We start from the raw sequence: 19677 nt of genomic DNA, 5'->3' as shown, positions 1-19677 counted from the left end.
TCAATAGTTTATCTTACTGTGGGCATCTGGATATTTATTTTACTCTGGAGAATATACTCCTTTAATGTCATTATTTTCTTGTTCATATTATCACAGATTTGTCCATTAGCGTTTTCAGAGTGGTATATGTGTTATTTCAATGTCCCCCATCATTGTTGAAAACTCTGTTTTCTGGTACTACAAGTTACTCCTGGCTAACTTGGTCATTTTCCAGCCCCAGCCCTAGAATCAACTACTTCTCCAAGAAGTGGTTCCTTTTATTGGGAACCATTAGGATTTCAAGATCAGGGTACTACTAGGTGTGCTCATTGCTAATGGATGTCATTGATTGTAGGGCCTCTCAGCAGACAGTTAGGAAATACGTGTATATATACTACCCCATGCACACATACCGTGTTTCCCTGAAAATACGACCTGGCCGGACCATCAGCTCTAAAGCATCTTTTGGAGCAAAAGTTAATATAAGACCCGGTCTTATTTTGCTATAAGACCGGGTCTTATATAATTATATTATTATATAAGACCCGGTCTTATATTAATTTTTGCTCCAAATGACGCTTTAGAGCTGATGGTCTGGCCGGGTCATATTTTCAGGGAAACACGGTATGTCTACATTTGTTTCCAGATCTATCCATTTGTACATATATTAACAGCTCTGGTACCTCTGATTTCAATCCAGCACCTCCCTTTTCCTCATTCTTGACACCTGTCTCTGATAGTGAGAAACCTGCTGCTGTTAGCTCCAGTATACTTATTTGATTCACGTAATTTCAGAATTGCTAAGTCACATTCCTGTGAAAAAGAAATGTGTCTTTAGTCTTACAGCAGGTTTGTTCTTTTCTTCCCTACCCTCTTCAGTGTGATTATGTTTATAATAAAGTTCATTTGTGATTCTTTGTATTTTGGGTTCCTCCACATCCTTGTTGATTTTACCTCTGACTTTTCATTACTTATTTTACAATGTGGTAAAAATGCTGTAGGACCAGTCTGTTGGCTCTAGGACCAGTCTTGTAAAAAAACATTTTTTAAAACAAGTTCTCTACTGACCTGCTTCTTTCTTACTGTTTTTCAATGGTAGATCTCTCTTTCTCCCTGTATATGGTTGTGTGTGGGTGATAATTTGCTTCAAGGTAGTGAAGTGGAGAAGGCATGCTTAGCAGAGAGAACTTACTTGGGGTACAGGAGGTCATAATTGCCAGAAAAAGAAAAATAAGGCCAACAATCCTTTTCCAGCTCTCAAAGGAAACACAAGGATGTATATCCCAGGGTGTTCTCTTTTTTTTTGCCTGTTTTTTTTCCCACTCAACAAAGTTATTTTAAGATATATCCACGTTGTTCCTTTTATTGTCAAGTACTTTTCCATTGTCTAGATATGAGGTCATATAATTAAGTTCGTGAACTCATCTTAGAAAAAGTGCTACATGACTCATTGCTGAGTATCACTACGGTCACCTTCGAAGTGCTCCCCTTGAGATGCTATGCACCGATGCCAGCACCTAATCCACCCTTCAAAGCAATTCTGGAACTCTTTTTCTGGAATGGCCATCAGAGCTGTCGTCGTACTACCCTTGATGTCCTGAATATCATCAAACTGTTTTCCTTTCAATATTTCATTTATCTTCCGGTAAAGAGAGAGGTCATTGGGGGCCAGAGCAGGTGAATAGGGAGGGTGTTCCAATACAGTGATTTGTTTACTGGCTAAAAACTCCCTCACAGACAGTGAGTGCCGTGTGAGCTGGTGCATTGTTGTGATGCAAGAGCCATGAATTGTTGGCGAAAAGTTCAGGTCGTCTAACTTTTTCATGCAGCCTTTTCAGCACTTCCAAGTAAACTTGGTCAATTGTTTGTCCAGTTGGTACAAATTCATAATGAATAAGCCCTCTGGTATCAAAAAAAAGGTTAGCAACAGCGGTGCAACAAGTTTGCGAACTTAATTGTCAGACTTTGTATACGATACTATGTTTATCCATTCACTTGTTGATGGACATTTGAGTCATGGCCAGTTTGAATAATTACAGATAAAACTGCTATGAATATTCATGTACAAGCTGCCTGTGGACCTGAGCTTTTATTTCTCTTGGGTAAATACCTGGGAGTCAAACTTTTGGATGCTATTGTAGGCGTTAAGAGACTACCGAATTGTTTCCCAAAGTGGTTGACCATTTCACAATTCCATCAGCTATGTATGAGAGTTCGACTTCCTCCATGTCCTTTTCAATCTTTCATGGTCATTCTTGTAGTTGTTTAGTAGTAGCTCATTGTAGTTTAAATTTGCATTTCCCTGATGATTAGTGCTGGTGAACATCTTCTCACGTACCGGTTGGCCATCTGTGTGTCTCCTGTGGAAAAATGTCTTTGCAGATCTTCTGCCCATTTTTAATTGGATTGTTTGTTTTTTTCTTTTGAGTTATATGAGTTCTTTACACATTTTGGATATTAACCCTTTATCAGATATTGATTTGCAGATATTTTCTCCTGTTCAGTGAGCTGTCTTTTCATTTTGTTAAAGGTTTCCTTTATTGTGCAGAAACTTTTTAGTTTAATTCTCCCACTTGTTTATTTTTGCTTTTGTTTCCTTTGTGTTTGGTGTCAAATCCAAAAAAATCATCACCAAGATCGATGTCAAGGAGGTTACCAACGAGGTTTTCTTCTAGGAGTTTTATGGTTTCAGGTCTTACATTCAAGTCTTTCGATCCACTTTGAGTTAATTTTTGTTTATGGTGTAAGACGGTGGTCCAGTTTCATTCTTTTGCATGTGACTGCCCAGTTTCCCCAACAGCATTTACTGAAAAGACTGTCCTTTCTCCACTGTATATTCTTGCCTCCTTGTCATAGATTAATTGACCATATATGTGTGGGTTTATTTCTGGGCTCTCTATTCTGTTCTGTTGAGCTATGTGTCTGTTTTTATGCCAGTACCATACGGTTTTGATTACTATCTTTTGCCCATTTTTTAATTAGGTTGTTTGTTTTCTTTTTATTGAGTTTTGAGAATTCTTTATATATTCTGGATTCACACCCATCCAGATATATTATTTAGAAATATCTTCTTCCTGTCTTTGGATTGTTCCGAACAGTATCTTTTGAAAAGCAGAAATTTTAAATTTTGATAAAGTCTGATTTATCAGTTTTTCCTTTTATGGTTTGTGTTTTGTCTTTGCCCTCCCCCTAGATCTTTGCCTGGCAAAGTTGTGTTAGTTCTTCAGTGCTTTTAAAAGAACATACTCATATTTCATACAGCTTCTTAATTTTCTTTCTTATCAGGAGGGTTGGTCAGAAGTATCTAGTTCACCATTACCAGTGCAGAAGTCACAAAATCAATTTCTGTCAAATTATGTTTTATAAAATAATTTTTTTGAAGATCAAAATTGCAGTTAAATTTAGAATATTTTCTGAACAGTCACTTGATTATATATTTGTCTTATTATTCATGAAATGTTTAAAATTGTACAGGTTTGTGTTAATGATGATCTGGTTGCAAAGAACTTCGCGTGTTATGTATCACCCATGGAAAATAAAACCCTTGATTCTTTAGAGAAATCAAGATTGAATATAAAGTCAGCCTCCTTTTCCAATGAACTCAATCCGGCACTTACTCTTTGGCCAATGTTTTTGCAAGGAAAAAATTCTCAAGGAATGGAAAGTGAGTAGCTTGTCATCAGTATATGTTTCCTTTAAACTGTCTTTTTTTATAGAAATCTTAGTGTATTGATATAAGTTGTCATATAGGCTTTTACCCGTATGAAAACTGTGACTTAGACTCTGAATTTAATATTTTAGTTTTCATCCTAGTGAGTTTGTGAAAAGTTCTGACATCATAAAGCTGCTACAGTTCGTTTTTATGAGAACAGAAAAAACTGTTTTCAATTTCTTGTTAATATGGAATTTTATTTTCAGAAGTCTGTATGTTCCTAATTTAAAGACATCACCAAAACAGATTTTTGTTTGTTGAGAGCTTTAGATACTTTTAAAAAGAGCGACTTATTTATTAGCATGAAAAGATGAGAAGAGTCCGTCATTGACAATGAAGTAACTTCTCTCTACATTCAGTTTTCTGTAGTCGCTTCACATTGCTCCCCACCAAGGAGCAATGCCTCCTCTAACCTTATAGAAAAGTAAGAGCAGCAGTACACCAACGAATTCACATTTCTGTTTTGGGTTTTATTTCATGCTGCTGTAATCCTGAAATGTGTTTTTTCTCTCAGAATCACAGGGTTTAACTTTTCTGGCGCAGTCTCTCCAGCATCCATGGCCCAACCATGTGGGTGACCCAGGGCCAACGCCTATGATCATGGGTAAGTTCTACTTGGCTCACTTCCCTTTCATAGGCAGCATAAAATATGAATACTCTCTCTCTTTTTAAAAATTTTTCATTGAGGAAGAGCGTGTTTTTTCAGGACCCATCAGCTCCAAGTCAAGTCGTTGTCCTTCAGTCTAGATGTGGAGGGCGCAGCTCAGTTCCAAGTTCAGTTGCCATTTTCAATCTAGTTACGGGGGGCACAGCCCACCATCCCATGTGGGAATTGAACCAGCAACCTTGTTGTTAAGAGCTCACACTCTAACCAACTGAGCCATCCTGCCACCCACTGGCAGCTCAGCGACAGCTCATTGTCTTCAATCTGGTTGTGGAAGGCACAGCTCACTGACCCACCTGGGAATCGAACCAGCAATCTTGTTGTTAAGAGCTTGCGCTCTAACCAACTGAGCCATCCAGCCACCTTAATACATGGCATTTTTGTGATCTACCTTTAGAAGTCACATAATGTCACTTCCATGTTGTTTACAAACCCACTCAGGCTCATGGGAAAGGAATACAGAGCCCATCTCTCAATGGGAGAAGTGACAAAGTCACATTGTAAGAGTAGCATGTGTGTTGGGAGACATGTTATGGCCCTCTTTGGGAAACAGAGTATGCCAAGTTGGAAAAGTAAATTATATTTAATTCTTAGTAAGCCAGTAAGGATTTTTTTAAACTTTTTTTTATAATAAGAGTGGAAACAAGATTTTTAAATTTAATCCCCTCAAGTAAGGTTTAATACAAAACCCTATTCAATAGGAATTTCATGTATTAAGATTTTATGATAGTACTTTTTTGTTATAATCCCTTTTGTCCTATTTTCTATTTTTAATAACACTTTCTAAAGTAGCCTTTTATCATTTTTATTTTACAGATAAAACTATAAAATGTAAAATGGATTCATTGGGAGGCTCACCTAAACAAACTGAGAAGAAACAACAGTGCGTCTCTTTAAAAGATGTAAATAAGGTTGTATTTTTAAATGTTCTTTAAATATAAAGTTCATATAATGTTAATTTTAGAATATTCTCCTTTAAAATCTACTAGGAGCCAAAACTGTATTTTCTGTTAAAAAAAAAATCATTGGCTAATTTCATTCATGGAAAAATACAGTTGCATGTTTGTTCTGTTTCAAAATAACAAAATAACTCAGCTCCCCTCTTGTTATGCCTAGTTCTTGGCCTAGTGGCCTCTCTACAAAATTGGGTATTTATTCTCATTTTAACAAGGGTGTGAAAATCTGGGATTATGGGACATACTAATCGTTAAGTTCAAGTCTAACCTGTTCCTCCAGTTCCTTTGACAAGAGAGGTGAAAGTAATTACAGGACATTTTAAATACTGATTATCTGAAATGCCATCTGCCTATTTGGACACTTAAATCTAGTGGTTATTGCAATGGCATAATCACCCAGCTTTCCAGCTCTGTCTCTGTGATTGTGTTGTCTGAAAATTATCTGGGATGGTGGTTTATGAGAATAATTCCCATGGGATTTTGATGTCAAGACTATATATCTTGGTAGCATACATATTCTTTCTAAAAAATATTTTTTTACAGTGTGTTGAATCTTCCGTGTACTGGCCAACAAAAAGAGGCATAACCATATATGCTGATCCAGATATACCAGCAGCCAGGTATGATTTGAAAATTGACCAGAAACTTAAGTATAATATTGTATTATACAGTGTTCTATCAAATTAATGATAGGAAAGTATTCAATTTCAAAAAAAGACTGGCCCCATAAATTTTGATTAAACATTTATTAATTTAAAAGAAAAATGTTGTGACAACTAGTTGGCAGCACATTTGACCAAAAACTGGTAGTGGCTCTAAAGTCTCCTTGTTACCTTGTCAGGTAAAGTTTACATAGGCAGGTCCAACAAAGTGCTCTTAATGTAAATAAATGATGCACAAATGTGGGCCAAATGGCAATACAGGTTGGTGGAAAGCAAAGGATAGTTTGTTAGCTTCTTGAAGATGAGTGTCAAAGACTTTTGACTGTAACCCTGTCCTCATCAAGAAACATGCCAGTGAAATTAATGACATCACAGAAAGGATGTAATATACCATCTCACATATAGTGTAAGATTTTAAAATAGTATGCTTCCATTTCTCTCCTCCTGGACTTCATGCTAGTGTTGTCATACATTTTATTTATGCAATTGTAATAAATCTAGAATCTATTATCATTTTTATTTAAACAGTTATCTTTTAAAGAGATTTAAATAAATAAGAAGATAATCTTAAATATTCAGTTAAGTACTTACCGTTGATGCTTTTCGCTTTTTGTGTAGTTCCAGGTTTCTATTTGGTATCATTTTCCTTCTATCTAAGGACTTTCTTTACTATTTCTTGCATTGTGGGTCTACTGGTGATGAATTCTTTCAGCTTTTGTATGTCTGAAAATTTATTTCAGCTTCATCTTTGAAAAAAAGTATTTTTGCTAGGTATAGAATTCTAGGTTGATAGTTTTTCCCCCTGTATTTTACAGATGTTGCCCCACATTCTGCTTGCTTGCATTGTTCCCAATGCAAAATCTACTGTCATCTTTTTCTTTGTCCTTCTGTTTGGAACTCTGGTGGCTTCTAAGATTTTCTCTTTATTACAGGTTTGAGCAAATTAATTATTATATACTTTGGTGTCATTTCTCTCACTTTTTTTTATGCTGGGGGTTCATTAAGGTTCTACATTTATGAACCTGTCGTAAAGGTTCTTCATTTGTAGGTTTCTGTCTTTCATCAAATTTGGGATGTAATCAGCAGTTATTCTATAAATATTTTTTCTGTACCCATATCTTTCTCCTCTCCTTTTGAGACTGATGAGACTGTCCAAAAGGTCTCTGGGTCTCTGTTCATTTTTTCAACCTTTTTTCTTGCTATTCTTCGATTATCAGTTCTATGTATCTGTTTTCAACTGAATTGATTCTTGTTATTTCCATTCTGCTATTGAGCCTATCCAGTGAACATTTTATTTGATGTGTTACACTTTTCAGTTCTAAAATTTTCAGTTTTGTAGTTCATATTTCTTTGCAGAGAACTTTCATTGTTCCCTTCCTTTTTTTTTTTTTTTAAAGCCATAGTCTTTTTTTTTTTTTTTTTAAGATTTTATTGGGGAAAGGGAACAGGACTTTATTGGGGAATGGTGTGTACTTCCAGGACTTTTTTTTTTTCCCCCAAGTCAAGTTGTTGTCCTTTCAGTCTTAGCTGTGGAGGGCATAGCTCAGCTCCAGGTCCAGTTGCCGTTGCTAGTTGCAGGGGGCGCAGCCCCCCATCCCTTGCGGGAGTCGAACCGGCAACCTTGTGGTTGAGAGGATGCGCTCCAACCAAATGAGCCATCTAGGAGCTCAGCAGCAGCTCAGCTCAAGGTGCGTGTTCAATCTTAGTTGCAGGGGGTGCTGCCCACCATCCCTTGCGGGACTCAAGGAATCGAACTGGCAACCTTGTGGTTGAGAGCCCGCGCTCCAACCAACTGAGCCATCCAGGAGGCAACTCATCTCAAGGTGCCGTGTTCAATCTTAGTTGCAGGGGGTGGAGCCCACCATCCCTTGCGGGACTCGAGAAATTGAACTGGCAACCTTGTGGTTGAGAGCCCACTGGCCCATATGGGAATTGAACCGGCAGCCTTCAGAGTTAGGAGCACAGAGCTCTAACCGCCTGAGCCACTGGGCCGGCGCCGGCCCTCATCTTTCCTTTTTTATGGAGCATGGCTATAATAGCTGCTTTAAAATGTTTAATAATTACCACTTCTGAACCATCTTGGGTTTGGCACCTGTTGATTATCTTTTCCTTTGATAATTGATCTGAGTTTCCTGGTTCTTTTTGTGTTGAGTAATTTTGGTTTGTATTCTGGATATTTTGAATATTATGATGTGAGGCTCTGGTTTCTGTTAAAGTCCTCTGTAGAATATTAATTTTGTTGTTTTTGTTGTTCATTTCGTTTAGCAGGAAGTCAACAACTCCCTTAGGTTCAGACCTCAATTCTGTCTCTCTTTCTGTGAGTGTTCATTATAATGTTAGCTCAGTTTCCAAATCTTTAGTATGTGACTTGGGTCTGTTCTGAATATGCTCAACTTGGGATGACCCTGGGATTTATGCTGGGTCATACACAGAAATAGGGGATTCTCTCTCCCCTATATCTTTCTCTTTTTCCAGTATTTTCTTCACATTCACCATTTTCCAGATGCTCCATCTCCCTGTTCCTCTGGCCATATGGATGGGTTTCTGTCTGAGAAACTGCCATGTGGTTCTGTGTGATTGGGGCCACTTGTGGAGCAAAACAGCAATAGAAATGAGAGAATAAAAAGATGGAGATTGTCCCTACACAGTCTTTAGACCATGGACTCCCTGTTTCCTAGTTCCTCTAGAGGGAGGGGAACGTTTTCTCTTAGGGTTTTAGGTGACCGCACAGCTGTTGCCATTGTAGCATGCAGTCCCGTGATCAGAGCTGGCCTTGGGCAGGGCCAGGAGAGAAAAAGAGGAAGAAAAAATCAGTGAGGATTCCCCACACTCTGTTTGAAGCCTCCATTGCTGGTTCTCTGGCTTGAAATAGAGGGTTTTTCTCAGAGTTTTTGATTTCTACGTCCTTTACACAGTTCTAAGTCTCAGGTCACCCTGAGGTCAACACTAAGAGATAGAAGGTGAAAGCCCAGGGAACTGTCCATGATTCTGGTTGTTTTTTACGTTTTAACTTCTTGCTCCTATAGTTTGTATTTTGTTTGGTTTCCAGTGATAATCAGTAGCAGAGATGGGCTAGAGTGGGTTTAACTCCCTCTTGGCAAACACCAGAACGGTCAAAATGGTTTTTTTTACTTAAAGGGCTCAGCTCTAGTTCTCACATAAATTTACCTATATAGAACAACTTACTCCTCAGTGGTGCTTTTTAAATTTTCTCCCAGAAAATAAAAGTATTTTCAGGATTGGGGTAAATGGGTTCACAAATTTTAATAAATGCTTTTTTGATTTCTAGTGCTTTATGTCAGAGGTCAAATGAGAGACCACTTATATTGACTGAGAAGAAAGACTACAATGAGAAGAATGGCTGTGTGAAGTACGAATGCTTTTCTTGGCCTAAATTTTTTATTGAAATAATGGTGATAAAATTATAAGCTTAGAGAATTTAATATGATTTTAGTATTAATTTCAGACCTGCAGCCCCATTAAAAAACATACATGCAGTGTCTTCTGCAGACTTTGAAATTAGTTTTTTTTTTTCATTTACGTAAGGTAGATTTTTCTGTTTAAAACTCTGTTCCACTGTAAATAGTCATTTTCTGCCTCCTCTTCCTGATTCTCTTGGTGAAGTGAACAATTTTATGAAATAAATTAGATATAGTTGATCTTTGGGGGCTGTTGACTTTATATGGGTTGGTATTTGCTTTCTTCCAAGTTTTCTGATGTTGGACAGGTTTATCACTTGTTGGATAAACTAATTATTTGCAGTGTGGAACTTGAGGATATTTTTTGTCCTGCCAGATTCTCAAAGTATTCACTTACAAGTTGTTAACAATAGAGTAATAACTTCATTTTATACTTGTTTAATCCACAAAATATTTCATACCTATTTTTAAGATTTCTTACCATACCAACCTAAAAACACTCTTACACGTATATTCCAAGTAACTGGCTGCTCTGAAGCCACCAGAGTAACAAAGAATTTAAGCCAGTTCAGAGGTGGAAGGTCATGCTGTATCTACTGATTGGCTTGGGATGATTTAGGATGCCCTGCTTCCCAGAAGCCAGCCACACTGTGGCCCTGTAACGGCCCGTCATCCAGCAGGAGCTCCTCACAGGGGTTTTCAAGGGTGGTGATTCTATAATTTAGTTGTAATATTGATGAGGTCATGGGAGGAAGCGAGCACAGCGTTTACCTACTCGACCATCTTGACCGGAAGTTCAGGAGCTCCTCACAATGTTCCAAGGCCAGGGGCTTTGAAGGCTGCCATGGAGCCCACAGATCTGGGTTGGCACCTGAGTTGACAGCCTCCTCCTGGGATATCCCTTCACCCTCATACCTGAAAGTTGTGGTGTTACAAGTGGTTCTTTTTCTTGGAACAAAAGACCTTGCATTATCCATATAGCTCATTTCTTTCTTTTATTACATGAAAGTATTACTTAATAAATTAACCCTGAGATAACTGTTGCCTTTTATGTTTGTGTTAGAAGGTTGTATCTGATCTCCTATTTGGCTAAATGCCCTTTACTTAGTACCCGCTGATTAAATTATACCAGTTATTCTACTGTGGGTTACAGGGAGCTTTGAAGTGTTCAAGATTAAACAGCAAAGAAGGAAGGAGGCAATGGGTTTATTAGGAACATGTGATGACCTGGTGATCTTTCTCCTTGTTCAGAGCTGGTGGTCCTGTGATTGACAATTCAGCCTGGGGCCTCGGGTGGGTGGGGGAAGCATGGGCCTGGCATGACCCACCGTGGCCCTTGTATCACAATAAACAAGGCAAAATAAAATGAGCAGTGATTTCATAGCTATGCTTTGGGATATATAATTCACTTTACTTACGTCAAGGAAGAATTAAAATAATAGTTCTATTGAAGAAATATAAACACTTTTTTCCTTTCAAGTTGCCCTGTAACTATTTTACAGATTATTGCAATTTTTAAATCCTGATCCTTTGAGAGCTGATGGAATCTCTGATCTGCAGCAGGTACTACAACTCTAAAAAAATAAAAATAAAAATAAAAAAGAAAGAAAACTGTTTACTCTTTAAATCCTTCTCCTTCCTCCCTCTAAATATGAGATCAGAAGAGAAACCCTTTCTATTGGGAACTTTAGCTGAAGAAATCTTTTTAGAAATTGTCCAGTGAATTATTGCTTGAGAGAAATTGTTTTTTCTTTTTAATTAATTGTTTGGTTTTAAATTTGGGTAATAGATGCTCTTCCTTTCATTTTGGTAGTTTTGGGGGTTTTTGATAAGCATATACACCTAGATGACTTACATTGAAATCAAATTCTTGTATTTTTTTCACTTCCGTAAAGTTCTTGATGTTCTGTGCTAATCCTGCAGGGCAGAGTTGTCTAACATCCGTGTTTTCTAGTTGCAGAAGTTGAAGTTGGGCACACAGCAGCCCTTCACAGTGCTCCGGAACAAGATCGAACCTTGCTTATCCATTGACACGTCGCCACTTTTGGCAGACCTGAAAAAGGTAAACGTGCTTCTGAAACCAAACTCAAGAAGGGATACTGACGTAATGTAGAAGGATTTTTAATAAATGCTTTTAAGGTTGCATTTGTATAATTTCTTTGCTTTTGAAATTCTCGTTTAAGCTTTTATTAGTAATTATTTATTATAATTATTATTTATTCTTAAGTCCAGGTTAATTTCTTACAAATGAATAATTTTTTTTTGTGGAGAAATCCCTGTTTAACTTTTAAGTGCTTTTCTGAATTAAATTTTCAAATGTGCCTGTGGAATGGGGCTTGCAAGGCACAAGTTGCCAGGGCAATTGTAATATACTTTTTAGCATTTTTTTTCAAAGTTGCTTTATAGACCTGTGGTTTCCCTTAGTAAATTGATCATACGTGTGCATCTACTTCCTACTTGATACAAAAACAACAACAACTTAAAATTTTTTTAAAAAAGAAAGGAAGATGGAACCACAAGGATAAATAGCATAAGAGGGAAGTCTTTAGGAAAACAGCTTCCCACAGGCTTTGAGGAGATGGGAAATAGGCAACAGAGTATGGCTGAGATGCCCCAGGAAGCAGGGAAGTTGGCAAGGGTCGTGCACTTCCTTACCTGTTTCCACAGCCAGATTCTCAGGAGGGAGATTGGAGGCTCTTTTTGGAGAAACTGAGTGGCCCTAGAGAAAGACCTTTGGATGATGCTGTCTGGAATTCTCCCAGTAAAAGGGTCTGCTTCTGCCCTGTCTTCCTGCAGTGATATGACTCTCACACGGAGATGAGCTTTGCCTCACCCACGGGTCCTCTGGTCAGCTTTTAGTGGCCTTCCTCAGCCTGAACAGAACACCAGGGATTATTAGACATTAGAGGAAAGCCTCACCTAAGGAAAAAACCCCGAACAACTCCAAAGGCAACAAACACTGTAGGGAGTAGAAGAAAACATTAGAAAATAAATATCCTCAGAGATAAGAGAAGATATATATTGCATGTATTTAACAATAACAGGGTACTGTCGAAAATTCAGAAAATAAAAAAAGGTTCTTGGGAATTCACAGTGTTATAAAAATAAAAATCAATAGTAGATTTGAGAGGTAAAATAAAAGCTATCAGGGGAACAAAAAGACAAAAGAGATGGAAATGAGGGGCAAAAGAAAACTTGAGTGCCTGACCAATGCGCTATGCACCTGAAGACATGAAGTAGAATAATATTGAATGTCAGCTATAACTAAATATATAGGTATATGTAGTCACGGGGTGTGGAGTGCAACACAGGGAAGAGTCAAAGGTATTGTAACAACTGTGTAAGATGTCAGAGGGCTAGTGGCTTGGGGAGAGGGTCATTACTTCATGAGGGGTTTAGATGTCTGTTACGTTGCTTTGTACACCTGAAACCAAAAGAAGAAAATTTGAGGGTCAGTTTGAGGTCCGATACCTGAAAATGGGATTTCTAGAAAGAAACGACGGAAGAGAGCGGAAAAGTCTGAGAAGAAGAACATGTGAATAATTTCTAGACTTAATGGATATGACGCTCCAAATTAAGAGAGTTTACCTAGCACAGGCCCAGCACAACTTAGAAACAAGATAGTAGAATGATGTTGTGACGCGTCTACACTGGACGCTTCAGACGTGGAAGTTTCCAGAGAGAAGAAACTGGTCCCACACGCGTGGTCAGGAATCGGAATGGCTTCAGACTTCTCCACAGTAACACCAGAGGAGCATCGACCCCAACATTCTAATGAAAAGTTATTTCTAACCCAGAGGTCTATTCTCAAACTGTCAGTGAAGTGTGAGGGCAGAATGAAGACATTTCCAGACATACAAAATCTCAGATTTACTTCCTCTGTTCCCTTTGTCAAGAAGCTACTGAAATATGTTCTCCACCAACACAAGCAGGTGAACAAAAAAGATGATGTGAGTTGCAAACAAAAGGGTGACGGTGCAGGAAGCTCCCAGGATGACCGCTGCGTTCCAGGTGCAGAGAGGAGTCATTCCCGCTTGCCGTGGGGGTCAGGGCCTCCACTTCACAGAGATGATGGTGCTGATAAGTCCACTTTTTGGAAGACAATATCATTGTGGCTGGATAACTCTACCCTGTTGGAACATTTGGGAGGTTTTAATGACAATTACATAGAAAAATAAACAAAAAAGTCCATATTTAAAAAAAGCCTTACAAGTGAGCTGATGCACCGGCAGATTACTAGAAGGAGGGAGAAGAAGTCACATCCTAGCTGTGGTGAGCTTTAAGCGCCTGGTTCGTCAGTGGATCGCCTATTGGATCCTTTTCATTTGGAGCCCATTTGATGTTAGGAAAGATTCAGTGGGACTTAAAAGGTAGGTCTTGGAAAATGCCAGGGTGAGCAGTGTATACCCATTGTTGGGGGTAAATGAGCAATTAGATGGGTTTTTAAATTAGTTTTCTATACTTTATTGTGATTTTTTGGTTGTTTTGTAGGCTCTTCAAAGAAATAAGTTTCTGGGACCTAACCACACTGAATCGTACTCTTGGCCTCCCATAGCACGTGGCTGTGATGTGGTTGTCATTGCTCAGTGTGGAAATGACCCTTTGTTGTACCTTCCACCAGTGCTTACGGTTTTGCAAACGGGGGGCTGCTATCAGTCATTACCGAGTAGAAATGGAGTAAGTTGAAGACAATTTTGTTTCACAACAAAATGGATTAAACATTTATTTTTAAATTTTACACCTAACCTTTCGTAAAGTTTAGGTTACGTTATTCATTTAGTTTCCAAACTGGCAGGACAAAAATCCATCCTATGAGAAACTTTTCTCTTACCACAGTCATCAGTTTTCCACACCCATTCTCACCTTGACCCCCAGTGTGGGCCATCCACTGAGACAAGAGAGTCCTGGCTTTGATAAATAAATACATAGTTCATAAAAGTATTTCACTGATTTAATTCATCTAATTGTCACAGTGACCCTATGAGATGGTCAGGCCATGTATTCTTTTCACAATTTTATAGATGCAAAAATTAACTCATGAAAAGTTACCAGTATACATTTTAACAGCTGACAAGTGGGAAAAGAAGTAGGATTAGACTTTAGGTTTTCTGTCCTCTTTTCCCATATTCTTGCAGATATTTTCACAGCACCACTCACTGTTTTATAATCCCACTTTTATTTTTCCCCTGTGTAAGAATCTGAAAATAGCTGAGAGAGATGATGGGAAGGAGAGAAATGCGGTGTGAGGATCAAATGACAGTGGGGTAGTGACATCTGCTTTGCTGGGTTTTGGTTGGTAGTTGAACTGATGTCCTGTCAGGCCTTTGTCTCAGATCCTATCCCAAAGGACACACTACAGAATGTTCTGCCACTCATTATAAGGTGGAACATAGCAGTACAAAAAGACACTTAGAATTGCATTTTAGAAAAGATTCTAGTTTATTTTTCTAATTGTGCTATGTAGTTTAATGATTTTCCTTTGAAAAATGGCATTAAATAAGTTATGTATTGATTTAATAAAACTAAATGGATACCCTCAATTAGTTAGCAGTTGACCACTGTTGATGAGACACAGAGGGTGTTGAGATAGAACCCTGGCTGGAGCAGCAAAGGATGTCCAGATCTTGTATCCACTCTGCTTTCTCTGTGTCTCCCTGTTCAGCCTGCTTTGTAGCCCTGACACCTGGAAGCTAGCGCTCACCTGGATCTTCGTAAAGGAAAAAGGAGACTCATTCTTGTCTTCAGCTAATCGAGGGAGGTGTCCAGGAAGGTGTTTGGCAGGCAGTGTATCTTCAGGAGATATTTGGCAAGTGGAAGGCAAGGTTCAGATGGTGCTATAGGAAACTCCAATCTCCTAAGGAAGAGATGTTAACGTTTTTAAAGGCCCCTTTCAGGAAGCAGTTAGTTCATCTTTGTGCTTAGGAGCAGGAGCTCTAGAGCCAGACTGCCTGGCTTCAAATCCTGTTGCTACTATGTATTAGCTGTGCAGCCTTGGGCAACTGACTTCACCTCTCTGTGCCTCAGACTCCTCATCTGTGAAATGAGGTAGTACTAGGTCCTATCCTATAAGAGTGTTTCCAGGACTAAGTGAATTAATATTTGTAAAATGCTTAGTTTAAGCTCTAGGAACAGATGAGTGTCTAAATCCATTTTAATGAAACTGTATTTTAACTTTTCTGACCTCTATGATGATGATAAAAATGTATGTAGTACTTACTCTGTACAAGGAGCTGTTCTACATGCTTCACATATCCTGTGTTCGATTCTTAACTTTTGTCCAAAATTATGTGAATTTGTGTGTCTTCGCAGCCTCTGGCAGTCATCGTATGTCCTGGGTGGAAAAAAGCCCAATTTATTTTTGAATTATTGGGAGACTATAACATGTCCTCCAGGCCTCTTCATCCTATGTTGTTAACAATTGGACTCCACAAAGACGAAGCCAAAAATATGAAGCTTCCAAGGGGGTGTAAGCATCCTTTCAAACTGTTTGGTTTTCTCCACAGAACACAGTGGCACCTTCCCCGGGCAGGCCTGGGAGCTGCCGATGACACAGGGCTGTGTCGATGCAGCCGATGATCCCTAGTCCAAACTGCCCTTGTCAATTACCGATGAGTATAGATGATGAAGGTTTGATCTTGGCTCACATCTGTGAGAAAATAAGAAAACTACGTGATTTCATTCATTTATCAACTATCTACTGAACGAACACCTACCATTTTGTTAGGTGTTGACTAAAACCCTCCCTGTCTTTTAGGAGAGCAAAACCTGGTGGGAGCCCTAGTATGTAATCAGATAATGGCAGGGTTGGTAACAGAGGTAGTAACCCAGGCAGGCACACCCTCCTGCCTCACCCACCTGAGTAAGAAAAACAGCTTTTTGTCTTATTAGAAGGCATTTCTAGAAAGTATATGGAATCTTAGTAAAGGAAATGTTAGGAAAACCTGTGGGAAATCTAAAATGTTAATTGTTGTTTTCTTTTAAAATGTAGGTGATGTAATTGTGACAACACCACATAGTCTTCTGAGATTTCTCAAATATCAAAGCTTGTTATTTCTTAGACTCTGTCACCTGATTTTGGATGAGGTAGAAGTATTATTCTTTGAAGCTAATGAACAAGTAAGTATGATATACATTTAGTTGTCATTAGTATTCAGAAGTATATATAATTAAAGTCTTCACTGCTTTTAGGAGTCAAGAAAAGTGTCTAGTTGGGGAAGAAGCTTGGTTAGTCTATAAAAGTTTCCCTTTGACTTCTATGATTAAGAAGAGAGAACATTTATCTGAAATTTCCTTCCCAATATTAAAGGTCTCTTTAAAGAGCAAAACTTCTTTTCGAGGGTGGTTTTCTAAAATATTTAATATTTTTCTGGTTATGAAAGCCATTTTTATTTTAGAGAATTTGAGAAATAGAGAAGAGCACTTGAAAAGCCCCAACATCCATAATCCTACACTCAGACGTAATCACTGTTACTGTTTTGGAGTATTTCCTTCTTTTTCATAATTCCTGTGTCTATTGACACATGTAGTTAACAATATCAGGCCCTTACTTTATGTGCTAATTTATAACTTGCATTTTTCAGTAAATAGCGTTGTATTGTTACTATTCTACAGTATGATTATTGGCCATATGGCATTGAATCCTAGGGACATCATTTTTTTTAATCATTTTATTTTCAGACATTTAGCATCATTTGTGTGTGTGTGTGTGTGTGTGTGTGTGTGTGTGTGTGTGTGTGTGAAGAACATACATCTTCTTGCATGTTTCCCTTAGGGTAAATTCCTAGGCAAGGGATTGATGGATCAAAGACTGAATTCTTGTAAGGCATTTGTTGGAAGCAGTGTAACATGATGACCAAGAGCATTCGTTTGGTAGAGGTGATGGCCCCAGGTTCAAGTCCAGGCTTTGTTACTTGACTGTATGGGCCTGTGCAGGGTTTCTGAACATCTTTAAAAATCTCAGTTCTTATTTGCAAACTAATATCTAGACTACTACATTGTAAGGTTGCCTTTCTAAAGGTGTATACTGATTTACACTCCCTTAGGTAGTGTGCCGCCATGCCACACACCCTGCACCCCTGACAGTGGAAGGCCCCGGTCCAGCTTTCTTTGCCAGTCTGATTGTTAAATGTGGCATCTGACTAGTTTAATCTGTATTTCCTTGATAACTTGTTAGGTTGAGCATGAATTCATACTAGTCATTTGTACCTATTCTTCTATGAGCTGCTTCTTCATTCCTTTGCTTATTTTCTGTCGGTGGGGATCATCTTTTTCTAATCAGTTTGTAGAAGTTTTTGTATAAGGACAGAAATCCTTTGTTACATATGTTGCACATCATTACCCAGATGTTTATGTTTCAGTTTTGTTTAGACCTAACATTTTTTCCTTTTTAGTTTTTTCCTTTACTTTTATGTTTGTGAAGGCCTCTTCCCACTCTGAACACAAAAAATATAAATTCTTTATTTTTTACATTCTGTCAAACTAACGATTATTCTCTTTTGAAATGCAAGTGAAATTAATTACGCTAATTTTCCAGATGTTTGCTATCTTACATAACTTTAAAAAAAATGCTGAAGTTGACGAAAGGGAATCTGCACCACATCAGATTGTTGCAGTTGGAGTTCATTGGAACAAGCATATAGAACATTTACTCAAAGAGTTCATGAATGACCCCTACGTTGTGATCACAGCCATGGAAGAGGCTGCTCTCTATGGCAAGGTCCAACAGGTAATGAGTCGTGGGGGGGAGTGGGGGGCTGATGAACACAGGCAAGTAACCTTTGTTTCATGGCTTAATATTAAAAGATTATAGCTTTGATTTCATACACAAGTCTGTAATTGTGTATTTAAATTTATATTGGTTTCCTACACATTCTTTTCTATTAAAATCACAACGTAACCTCTGCAAAGTAAAACTGGAGCACCTTGAACATTTTAAAAATCACATTGTTTCTGTATTTCATTACCAGGTAGTACACCTTTGCCTAGAAAGTGAAAAAACCTCTACTTTACTCCAAACTCTTGATTTCATTCCAAGTCAGGCACAAAAGACCTTGATCTTCACCTGTTCTGTAGCTGAAACTGAAATCGTGTGTAAGGTGAGCCCTTCCACGCATAGAACATTCTCAACTGTTTGTTTAAACTGTGATTGAATATTGAGTCATCAGAGAATTACTGTGGTAGTTAAATATTTGACGGGGGAATAAAATGGTACAAGTTCAACATCAGTCAGAATGGGTTCTGCTGCAGAGTGCTGGTAGCAATGAAAAAGGACATCAGGAGGCCTGAGATTGAGGGGAGGAGCCAAGTAGACGGGACAAGCCTTTCATTGATGCAAACTGTCCCCAAAGGGAGTAGTGCTTTACACTTTGTCACGGCAGAGCATTAAAAGGATTCATTCATGAAGAAATGCCAACATCTTCTGTACCCTCTACTTAAGAAAATAGAGAAGATAATACTCAAATATATCGTGTTGCTAGAAAAGCCAAATACATGGACTAAAGATATGTTTAATCTAATTGTATATAAATTAATGCTAAAATGTAGAAATGAGGCCATATACAAAATAAAAAATAAGAGTCAGTAGTATTCTCAAGGTCTATCAGTGTTGTTGCAAATGGTAAGATGGACTTTGAGAATATTATGTTAAGTGAAATAAGTCAGACTGAGAAAGAAAATACCACATGACCTCACTTATATGTGGAATCTAAAGAACAGAATAAATAAGCAAACAAAACAGAAAGAGACTGAGAGATATAGAAAAAAAACTTGGTTGCTAGAGGGGAGAGGGAAGGTGATGGGGGAGAAAGTGAAGGGATTAGAAAGTGCAAATTAGTGGTCACAATACAGTCATGGGATGTGAAATACAGTATGGGGAATATAATCGATAATGTTGTAAAGATTATGTAGGGTGCCAGATGGGCACTGAACTTATCAGGGGCATCACGTCATACACTGTGTAGGTGCCTGACCACTGTGCCGTACACCTCAAGCTGAAGTAGAATAATATTGAAGGTCAACTATAATTATATATATATTTTATAATATATAATATATATTATATATATAATATGCCAGATGGGAATAATAATGTATATGTTATTAATATATATTGTATGTAATATATATATTATATATACATCATATATACAATATATATTGTATATATACTATATATTATATTATAGCATGTATTATATTTGTAGTATATATATTATAGTATTATGTATTATATATTATATTATAGTATATATTGTATATGGTATATATATACATACACGTATATATG

General features: G+C 37.8%; 1 protein-coding gene across 1 annotated transcript in view; it reads left to right on the top strand.

The window, feature by feature from the left end:
- LOC109453176 (putative ATP-dependent RNA helicase TDRD12) overlaps positions 1-18678 on the top strand; it is a 30321-nt gene extending 11643 nt beyond the window's left edge. The window contains exons 7-18 of the mRNA XM_074314435.1: positions 3454-3643; positions 4206-4295; positions 5172-5266; positions 5855-5931; positions 9263-9343; positions 10895-10955; positions 11347-11454; positions 13884-14069; positions 15702-15858; positions 16381-16508; positions 17926-18117; positions 18359-18678. Of these exons, the coding sequence (XP_074170536.1) occupies positions 3454-3643; positions 4206-4295; positions 5172-5266; positions 5855-5931; positions 9263-9343; positions 10895-10955; positions 11347-11454; positions 13884-14069; positions 15702-15858; positions 16381-16508; positions 17926-18117; positions 18359-18541 (1548 nt within the window). The 3' untranslated portion in view covers positions 18542-18678. The remainder of the gene's footprint in view (positions 1-3453; positions 3644-4205; positions 4296-5171; positions 5267-5854; positions 5932-9262; positions 9344-10894; positions 10956-11346; positions 11455-13883; positions 14070-15701; positions 15859-16380; positions 16509-17925; positions 18118-18358) is intronic.
- Positions 18679-19677: the final 999 nt, after the last annotated feature.

This window comes from Rhinolophus sinicus, linkage group LG11, assembly GCF_036562045.2.
Source record: "Rhinolophus sinicus isolate RSC01 linkage group LG11, ASM3656204v1, whole genome shotgun sequence".
In the NCBI taxonomy this organism is placed as follows: domain Eukaryota; kingdom Metazoa; phylum Chordata; class Mammalia; order Chiroptera; family Rhinolophidae; genus Rhinolophus; species Rhinolophus sinicus.
This window is presented reverse-complemented; position numbering and strand designations above follow the sequence as displayed.